Source organism: Salvelinus alpinus, chromosome 10 (genome assembly GCF_045679555.1).
Source record: "Salvelinus alpinus chromosome 10, SLU_Salpinus.1, whole genome shotgun sequence".
Lineage (NCBI taxonomy): Eukaryota > Metazoa > Chordata > Actinopteri > Salmoniformes > Salmonidae > Salvelinus > Salvelinus alpinus.
The window spans coordinates 59,540,663-59,550,764 of NC_092095.1; the positions used below are offsets into that span (position 1 = coordinate 59,540,663).

The 10,102-nt window shown below is 46.7% G+C and overlaps 1 protein-coding gene across 2 annotated transcripts; it reads right to left on the reverse strand.

Moving 5' to 3' along the window:
* Window positions 1-301: 301 nt before the first annotated feature.
* Window positions 302-3,144, reverse strand: urp2 (urotensin II-related peptide). 2 transcript variants are annotated; one of them, XM_071330021.1, is made up of 4 exons: window positions 2,637-3,144; window positions 1,417-1,751; window positions 793-955; window positions 302-669 (listed from the first exon to the last, which is right to left on the reverse strand). In XM_071330021.1, the coding sequence occupies exons 1-4, from the start codon at window positions 2,734-2,736 to the stop codon at window positions 638-640; spliced, it is 630 nt and encodes a 209-aa protein (XP_071186122.1). In that variant the 5' UTR covers window positions 2,737-3,144; the 3' UTR covers window positions 302-637. The 2 variants fall into 2 exon arrangements, with proteins under 2 accessions (XP_071186122.1, XP_071186121.1); XM_071330020.1 differs by having other exon boundaries at window positions 2,625-2,870.
* Between the last annotated feature and the right edge of the window lie 6,958 nt (window positions 3,145-10,102).

The following is a 10,102-nucleotide window of genomic DNA, read 5'->3' on the forward strand; positions in this document are numbered from 1 at the left end:
AATTCTAGAGTTTTGCAAGAAGTGTGTAAATCTCTTATGTAAATCTCTACCACCAATGTAAGCAGTCCAGTAACATTACATTATACAACCAATGTGTACAGAACGTTTAAGACAATAGTCTCTGTGCTTTGCGATGATGCCTCGAACCCTTTCAAATGATCTTGTGAGCCCCTCAAAAAACAGCAATACATCTGCCCTCAACCTCATCTTTAGCAGCCAACTGCACACAGTTTCAGTCATTTTGGTAATTTTGGACATATTGGTCATTCCATAATGAACAACTGAGCGAGAGAGAGAGAGATCTGTAGAAAAATAAACGTGTCTTTATTGTCCTATAGTTTTATCATGCTTGGGTCATCTTTATTAGAGATCACACACAGCGTTTTCTCTACTATAAACGGTTAACAGACTTTCGTGCACATAGGCACAAGTACACACGTCGATGATGGGGCAACCTGATTGGTCAGTACTGTTATTCATGAGCCAATGAAAAGGTCAGTGGTGGCGCCGGGCCTCTGATGCCTCGCCGCATTGGTTGCCTAGTGCCCGGGTGCAGGGTGGGGGTAGGATGGGGGGAATGTTGGTTTGGAGGGTACCATGGATGTTTATAGGGGTGTTTGTCAGGGTCTGTGGAGGATCAGTTTTGGGAGCAGTACTTCCAGAAACACACTGTTGGAGAGAAAGAGAACGAGATTAGGAAGTTGAGCATTATCTTCAAATATTAGCAAACATGACAAAACAGGAAACCAGTGACAAAGACTTCCTAATTGACTTTTGACCCCTTGCAGTCACCTCTCTTGTTGCTGGGCTTCTTGGGTTGCTGTGGGAGGGACTTCTTGAAGTTTCGGCCACTCAGACTGTCTATGCCGTCAGTGCTGGGCCGGGAGGCAGTGACGCTACCTCCAACATCCACAGGAGGCACTGTGGTGGTTTTCACTCTATCCGCCTCAGCTACCTTCAGTACAGGAATAGAAGAAGTCACACTTTAGTTCCAAGCAGGCAGGAGGATCCTTTCAAATGATGTATCACAGGTACAGTATTTAACATTTTATAAAGGAGAAGTTCAGGTTCACAACTTAATGTAAGATGGTTCCGCACCCTGAAAGTAGTCTACGGGCGAAGAGAAACTGTATTCCATGGTTACGTTATCTTTAAACAGCCACTACAAACATCAGGTAGCTTTAGCCAATCGCTAGCTAGCAATCAATGGAGGTGACAGGGGCAAAAGTGCAATGTAAAAAAAAAAACATTAAACAAAATATTGAGTTGATTTGGCCAAAGAATTTAGAAAAATTGCACGGTTGCCCCTATCACTCCCATTGATTTATTACTTTCTAAAACACATCCTGGTGTGAAAGTAACTATTATATCCCAAGACAGGTAGGAATATCATAAACACGAACAGCATTGATTTACCACTTTCTTCTTCTTTCCTGAATTTCTGCCGTTTGCTGACCCTCTGGGCATCATGGTCATCCGTGTGCTCAGAGTGCTGTTGATCGTCCTGCTGAGTTCCTCCAGCGCTGACAGCATCTTCAGGATCTGGGCTCGTCTATCTGGACTGCTCGTCACCGGATCCATCTTCAATCGTCTATCCAGGCTGCTGGTGGGTGTGGATGTCTTTTCTCGACCAACAGGGATGCTGGTCATCAGTATGGTCTTCAGCAGTTTAGAAGCGTTGACCGTTGACGGTTCCGTTCTCTCTTGCACAATTGAGTCGCCTGTAGCTGGACCTGTTTGCTTTATGTCTCCTGAAAGACAACATTACAGACACACATGAACATTCTGTGGTCTCAGAGTCATATTCAACACCTGGCAGAATGCCATCCTCATTCTATAATGCCTCTCATAATGATTCAGGATGATGACACATTGACCTTTCTCCTCTGTGTGCTCCATGGTGGTTCAGGCCAGAGTTGCTATTCGTAGAAAGTGTCCTACAAATAAAATGTGATTGATTGATTCCACCAAACCCCAGCAGCTCAGAGACAGACCAAGTCTCAGATCAGAGACAGTCTGTTGTGTGATGTAGACAAAGTTCCCAGCCTTTCTCAGCTTTCTGTCTGTCCATGGTCGGCAGAGGGTCACTGTGTCAACTGAGCCGTATTGTTATGTGGCCACCTTAAAGACCCTCTGAACGTCACAGCGGTCCCATAGCAACGCCATGGAATCCCCCAGTACCAATGTCAGCTAGTGTCGAAGTGGAGAGTGGACACGAGCTGCTTTGAGTGTGTGTGTGTGTATGCTTGCTTGCATTTGTTTGTGTGTGTGTGTGTACAAAGGATAATTCAGCATTGTGTGGGCGAGGAAAGTATTCTAGGAAGAGAGGAGCGTGAGCAACACATTCTTCATCTATACTCCCTGAATACTTTCATTCAGCCATCTTCATCCTTAACCGTGATCTCTCCATCCTTCTCTTCCTGTACCTTCTCCATCCCATCCCTTCAGCCACTCAATCTCAGCATTCCTTCCTACTCTCTCCATTCCCTTCCATTCTTTCTCTCCATCATATTTTCCCTCCATGTTCCCTTTATACCTCGACTCTCACCCATCTTCTATCCTCCCGCAATCCCTCAAGTCTCCATCCCATCCCTCCATCCCTCTCTCCATCCCTCTCTCCTTACCTCTCTCCTTACCTCTGTCAGTCAGCAGGGTGGGGGCTGTGTCCACTCCAGCCCACAGAGTCACCAGCACCGTCAGGACTCCCACCAACAGGACCACAGATACTTTCTGCATGACTGCACCTTCTTACCGGAACTTCTGACCGTTTCTGAACCAATTCTGACCACAGCTTCTGGGCTTCAACCACAAGTACCGGTCTGGTTCTAAAGCTCAGGTCTTCGGGTACCAACAAGGTCTCGTTTTAGTCTCAAAGAGCTGAGTTAGCTCTGTCGTCTCCTCGTCTTCTTTAGCTGCACGTTGAGAGAACCTGTATGTCTCCTGGGGGTCAGTGTTCAGCCAATTGTTTGGGTGTCCGTTAGTCTTCTTGTCCAAAGTCTGTTTCTTAATTTCTGTCTCTGAAGTCCCTAACTCGTTTGTCGTACACACACTTGTCGTTCAGCACCGATGCGCCTCTGTGAAGAAGGCTTGTCGAGAGTGTGTGTGTGCAGAGGTGCGTGTGCGAATTTCGCTCTTGTCGCTTCTAACGTAGACCTGCCCCATCCTCTCTTTATAAACCCAACGGGTCCTTCATGACGGGCCAAACCAACACCTCGCCATTGCCCAATGAGGGGGCTGCTAATTTCTTGCGATCCCGCCCGCTCCTTCTTAGCGGCGTGATGACATTTGGCGTGTTTGGCGTCAGGCTCGCCATTGTGTGTGTTTGCGAGTGTGTGTGTGTGTGTCAGCGCGTCGCTGTATAAGCAGTGATAAGATTCTTCTTAATGTGTTTGCTCAGGGGCCCACAGAGAAAGACCCTCTGACGCAGGAGGGCCAAAAGCCTGTCTCCAACACAAAGTTGGCCCAGACCACGCACACACACACACACACAATGAAAACGTTGCAGACACAAAAACACACACACTCTGATAATAATAGACATGAATTGATAACGTCACACACTCACTCAAAAATATACACACTATTTGTTTGCAAAAGGCAGAGGTTAGCTTGATTCCGGCCAACAGACTGACCCCCACGCACAAATAAACACATATACCAACAGTCACTCACACACAGCATCCCCACACACAATCATCAGATGCAGACAGACAGTGTTGTGTGAGACACGTCAAAGGGAGATGCCGTCAAAGAGAGTCATGTTCAGTCTATAAAAGAGGGGTTTTCTGCCTGTCACGAAGCTTAATCACACAGGAAGATGACGGCCACACCGATTGTCCTTCGCTGTGATGTCAGAAAGACGTTTTGAAATGACGGGTGAGGAGAGGAGAGGAGGAGTTGGGAGAGGAGGAGTTGAAAGAGGAGAAAGGAGAGGAGAAAGGGAGAGAGGAGAAAGGGAGAGAGGAGAAAGGGAGAGAGGAGAGGGGAGAGGAGGAGAAAGGAAGAGAGGAGAGGAAAGAGGAGAGGAGAAAGGGAGAGAGGAAATGAAAAAGGGAGAGAGGAGAGGAGCAGTTGAAAGACATGGGCAATACAATACTGAATGTTGTCGATGACACTGGTGACAGGGCTGATGAGTTTACAGTGCATTCGGAAAGTATTCAGACCCCTTGACTTTTTCCACATTTTGTTATGTTACAGCCTTATTCTAAAATGTATTAAATTGTTTTATTTCCCTCAATCTACACACAAAACCCCATAATGAGAAAGCAAAACCAGTTTAAAAAAACATTTTAGCAGTATTCAGACCCTTTACTCACCTTTGGCAGCGATTACAGCCTCAAGTCTTCTTGGGTATGACGCTACAAGCTTGGCACTCCTGTATTTGGGGAGTTTCTCCCGTTCTTCTCTGCTGATCCTCTCAAGCTTTGTCAGGTTGGATGGGGAGCATTGTTGCACAGCTATTTTCAGGTCTCTCCAGAGATGTTAGATCGGGTTCAAGTCCGGGCTCTGGCTGGGCCACTCAAGGACAATCTGAGACTTGTCCCGAAGCCACTCTTGCGTTGTCTTGGCTGTGTGCTTAGGGTCGTTGTCCTGTTGGAATGTGAACCTCCGTCCCAGTCTGAGGTCCTGAGCGCTCTGGAGCAGGTTTTCACCAAGGATCTCTCTAAATTTGCTCCGTTCATCTCTCCATCGATCCTGACTAGTCTCCCAGTCCCTGCCGCTGAAACACATCCCGACAGCATGATGCTGCCACCACCATGCTTCACCGTAGGGATGGTGCCAGGTTTCCTCCAGACGTGACACTTGGCATTCATGCCAAACAGTTCAATCCTTGTCTCATCAGACCAGAGAATCTTGTTTCTCATGGTCTGAGAGTCTTTTGGTGCCTTTTGGTAAACTCCAAGCGGGCTGTCATATGCCTTTTACTGAGGAGTGGCTTCCGTCTGGCCACTCTACCATAAAGACCTGATTTGTGGAGTATTGTAGAGATGGTTGTTCTTCTGGAAGGTTCTCACATCTCCACAGAGGAAATCTGGAGCTTATTAAGAGTAACCATCGTGTTCTTGGTTGCTCTTCTCCCCCTATTGCTCAGTTTGGCCGGGCGGCCAGCTCTAGGAAGAGTCTCGGTGGTTCCAAACTTCTTCCATTCAAGAATGATGGAGGCCACTGTGTTCTTGGAAACCTTCAATGCTGCAGACATTTTTTGGTACCCTTCCCCAGATCTGTGCTTCGACCTCATGGCTTGATTTTTTCTCTGACATGCACTGTCAACTGTGGGACCTTATATAGACAGGTGTGTGCCTTTCCAAATCATGTCCATTGAATTTAATTTACCAGAGGTGGACTACAATGAAGTTGTAGAAACATCTCAAGGATGATCAATGGAAACAGGATCCACCTGAGCTTTTATCTAAAATTTCGAAAAACCTGTTTTTGCCATTTGTCATTATGGGGTATTGACAGTCGTGAAGAGGGCACAACAAAACCTATTCCCCCTCAGGAGACTGAAAAGATTTGGCATGGGTCCTCAGATCCTCAAAAGGTTTTACAGCTGCACCAACGAGAGCATCCTGACGGGTTGCATCATTGCCTGGTATGGCAACTGCTCGGCCTCCGACCGCAAGGCACTACAGAGGGTAGTGCATACGGTCCAGCACATCAACGGGGCTAAGCTGCCTGCCATCCAGGACCTCTACACCAGGTGTCAGAGGAAGGCCCTAAAAATTGTCAAAGACTCCAGCCACCCAAGTTATAGACTGTTCTCTCTGCTACCGCATGGCAAGCAGTACTGGAGCGCCAAGTCTAGGTCCAAGAGGATTCTAAACAGCTTCTACCCCCAAGCCATAAGACTCATCAACAGCTAATCAAATGGCTACCTAGACTATTTGCATTGGCCCCCCTTCTATGCTGCTTCTACTCTCTGTTATTATCTATGGATAGTCACTTTAATAACTCTACCTACATGTGTACATATTACCTCAATTACCTCGACACACCGCACATTGACTCTGTACTGGTACCCCCTGTATATAACCCCGCTATTGTTATTTACTGCTGCTCTTTAATGATTTGTTATTCTTATCTCTTACTGTTTTTAAGGTATGTTCTTAAAACTGCATTGTTGGTTAAGGGCTTGTAAGTAAGCATTTCACTGTAAGGTCTACCTGTTGTATTCAGCGCATGTGACAAATATGATTTGGTTTGATTTTGAAATTGTGTGTCGATTGATGAAGAACATTTATTTAATCCATTTTAGAATAAGGCTGTAATGTAACAAAATGTCAAAAAAGTCAAGGGGTCTGAATACTTTCCAAATGCACTGTATGTGTGTGTGTGTGTGTGTGTGTGTGTGTGTGTGTGTGTGTGTGTGTGTGTGTGTGTGTGTGTGTGTGTGTGTGTGTGTGTGTGTGTGTGTGTGTGTGTGTGTGTGTGTGTGTGTGTGTGTGTGTGTGTGTGTGCATGTGTGTGTGTGTGTGTGTGTGTGTGTGTGTGTGTGTGTGTGTGTGTGTGTGTGTGTGCACATGTGTGCGTGAGTGCATTTGTTTGTGTGTGTGTGTGTGTGTGTGATTTGTGGTTTAGACTTGTTGCTGGGGGGAGAACATTCAAACTGAGAGCATCAAGCTATTCACTACTCTCTGTCTCTCTGTCTGAACGGAGTCTCTCGACCGAGACTGTGTGTGTGTGGAGTGTGTGTGTGCGTGTGTGTGTGTGTGTGTGTGTGTGTGTGTGTGTGTGTGTGTGTGTGTGTGTGTGTGTGTGTGTGTGTGTGTGTGTGTGTGTGTGTGTGTGTGTGTGTGTGTGTGTGTGTGTGTGAGTGTGTGTGTGTGTGTGTGTGTGTGCGTGTGTGTGGTGAGTGAGGGACGGTGTGTTCCTTTCCTATCCATTCATCATTCTTGATGGTCCTAAAAATCCAGACTGTCTGTCTCTCTTTGTCTGTGTGTCTCTCTTTCTATCTCTGTCCGTCTCTACGTCCGTCTGTGTGTCTTTCTTTCTCTCTCTTTCTCCCTATGTCTGTCTGTCTTCATCGCTTTCTGTCCCTCTCTGGCTCAGCCTCTGTATTTGTCAGTCTGGGTCAGAGCCTCTGCTAAAGGAATCAAATGTCAAATCTAATCTGTCTGTGGTTGGTCGTCAGAGGCAGTTCTAATTACTAATGACTAATCTACCATGAATAATGCGTTAGCTCAACATTTGCCCACCTCTCTCTCTCACTCTAACGCCTATTTCACCAGAAGACCAAACGATTCTTAAAATGCTGATGATATTCAATGACAAATTGTTCTGTAACCATTATGCACTTACCATTTAATTATATTCCAATTGCCATATGAATCAGGGATGCAACTTTCACTGGGGATGGGGTGACATGTCCTCCCTACATTCAGAAATGTCATTTTTGTCCGCCCCAGTTTTTTATTGGAATGCGATACAAACGAGGCAACGGTGTGCTTTAGGACCATGCGGGCGCTTCTGAGCGGTCGGGTAGGCTGCTTGGAGTGTTTATCCGACTGGATACAATATATATATATATATATTATGCCCCCCCCCCCCCCCCCCACACTTCTACAACTAAAGTTGTGCCCCTGATATGAATATCGTGCTGTAAGGTAAAGCATAACAAGGGACTTTATAGTGGAATCTCTCTCTCTGCTGTTACACCCTGTGGCCACTGAGTGGCAGTGTTGCTCCTCCACAGGACAACAGCTGGTGCTTCCACTGCAGGGGGCTTAATCTCCAGCCCTGGAGAGCAACTGGGTGTAGGGTTGTGTTAGCTTCCGAAGATAATGCCTAGGGCTTCAGCTCAGCAGGCTTATAAAAAAAGAAAGATACAGATTCATACTCTGTTTTAAGCACCCAAATAGGGACATTTGGTTTCAAGGTGAGCATAGCTGACAACATTTCCACCATTGCTTTTGCTCACTTTCTTTGTCAAGCTTCACTTTTAGGTGATAGAGAGATCTGTGTACAGCCTCTCTTTCTGCATTAGTGTTGAATGTAACATGTTCTAAAGTGATATGAGAGGAATGATTCCAACAGGAAAATAGAGAAATAGTGAAACTGAGGGAAAAACGAGGGGATGAAGTGAATGACTGAGAGGAACAAGAGAGGACCCGAGGGAACGAGGTGAGAGAGGAACTAGGGAGTGATAAAGGAGTGTAAGGGAAGAGACAGGATGGACAGATGAGGAGGGGGAGGTAGGGAAGGTCAGGGCTGAGAAGGAGAGGAGAGAAAAAGAAAAGAGCGATTTGTTTTCAGTGAAACGTGAGCGTTCTCCCCCACTTAGCAGCGCCGCAGCCCTACAGCGGAATCTATTACCATGTGTCAGGATGAAACCAGAGACTGAGAAACACAATAAGGGCAAGACCTGAATGTTTGTGCGTGTGCGTGTGTGTACACACGTGTGTTGTATGTGTGTGTTGGCTATGTGCTGTGATTGAATGGACATTACTCTATGATCATGTGTGTGTGACTGCTTGATTGTGTGTGTGTGTGTGTGTGTGTGATAGAATCAGCTGTTCATACTGCAGGGATAAAAGCTTTTAGACTGATGGAAAGTGATGGAATGGAAAGCAAAGCAGTTTGGGACGATTTAGTCTGAGAGTGATGTGTGTATCATTATCTGAGTGTGTGTGTGTGTGTGTGTGTGTGTGTGTTTGTGTGTGTGTGTTTGTGTGTGTGTGTGTGTGTGTGTGTGTGTGTGTGTGTGTGTGTGTGTGTGTGTGTGTGTGTGTGTGTGTGTGTGTGTGTGTGTGTGTGTGTGTGTGTGTGTGTCCGTCCGTCCGTGCTCTGAGGGCAGTTCAGTTGTCACTCTACACCCCGCGGACGCTGTGGCTCACCAGAGGCCAGTGTGGTTCAGAGGGGTTTGGAAACCTCTAACCACAGCGTCTGTGTCTGTGTGTCCAGTGTGGTTTGAATCCCAGCCGCAGGCCACCGGCCTTCTCTGACACGGTGTAGGATGGAGCCAACCGACCAGGAACACCAGGCCTGCCTGCCTGCCCCTCTTGCCTTCAGACAGCCACTGATATAGCTACACGATCTGGGAAACTAGCTTCCAGACACCAGACTCCATGATAATGGAGGAAACTATCAGGAAACGACAGGAGGAAAATGAGAGCATGTGAAAAGAAGTAAGACAGAGAAAATGTAAAAGATTGGAGGATAGGAGATGAGTGGAGAGAGAAAAGTTGAGAAGCAGAGAAGAGAGGAGAGTTGAGAGGATAGATCGAGACGAGAAGAGAGGAGATATAGAGAGAGGAGAGGAAAGTTAGAAGGGGAGATAGAGAGGAGAGATGAGGAGAAGAGAGGAGAGGTGGATGAGAGATGAGAGGATAGATAGATAGATAGGTGGGGAGAGGGCTCCCCTGACATGTAGTTAGCTTGGAGATGTGTCGTGTCCTGAAGGATATGGAAAGGGACAATCCTGTGATCGCTGTCTATTAGCAGACACTAATGGTGGGTCCATCGATGGGTTGGGTAACACAGTCGCCTGCTTTTTAGTGCTAACTGCTGCATTCCCGCTAGCACATCAATCATTCTCGCACTCTCCCCATCGCCCCCCGACGCACAACTCTAAATATTTAATCACCCACCCTCGAAAAAAAGAGAAAAGAAAGGAAAAAGGAGATGGAGAGAGAGAAAAGAGATTGTCTCAGTTCATCCTCTCACACTGAACAACTTCTCTCTCTCTCTCTGTCTGTTTCTGTTCTCTCACCATCTCATCGATACTGAAAGGGGGAAAACTGTATGACCTTAAATTGGGGAACGCAAACATTTATCTATGTGTATGTGTTCCGCTGAAAGTTAGACTGCACAGCAAAATGTTTCACTATATCTGGTTCCATTATGAAACAGGAAAGTATATCACACACAGGCTTCAAATCTCCTCAAAAAGAGTTGACTTTGACAAGCTCCCACCTACTTCACCCCTCCTCCTCTACCCTCCCCTCCACTCCTCTCCTCCCCTCCCCTCCCCTCCCCTCCCCTCCTCTCCCCTCCTCCTCGCCTCCCTTCTTTTCCCCTCCCCTCCTCTCCCCTCCTCCTCTCCTCTCGAGGTCAGTGGCTACCTGAGCTCTGGGCTCCAGTTGCAGCTGTAATTAAAGGGTAT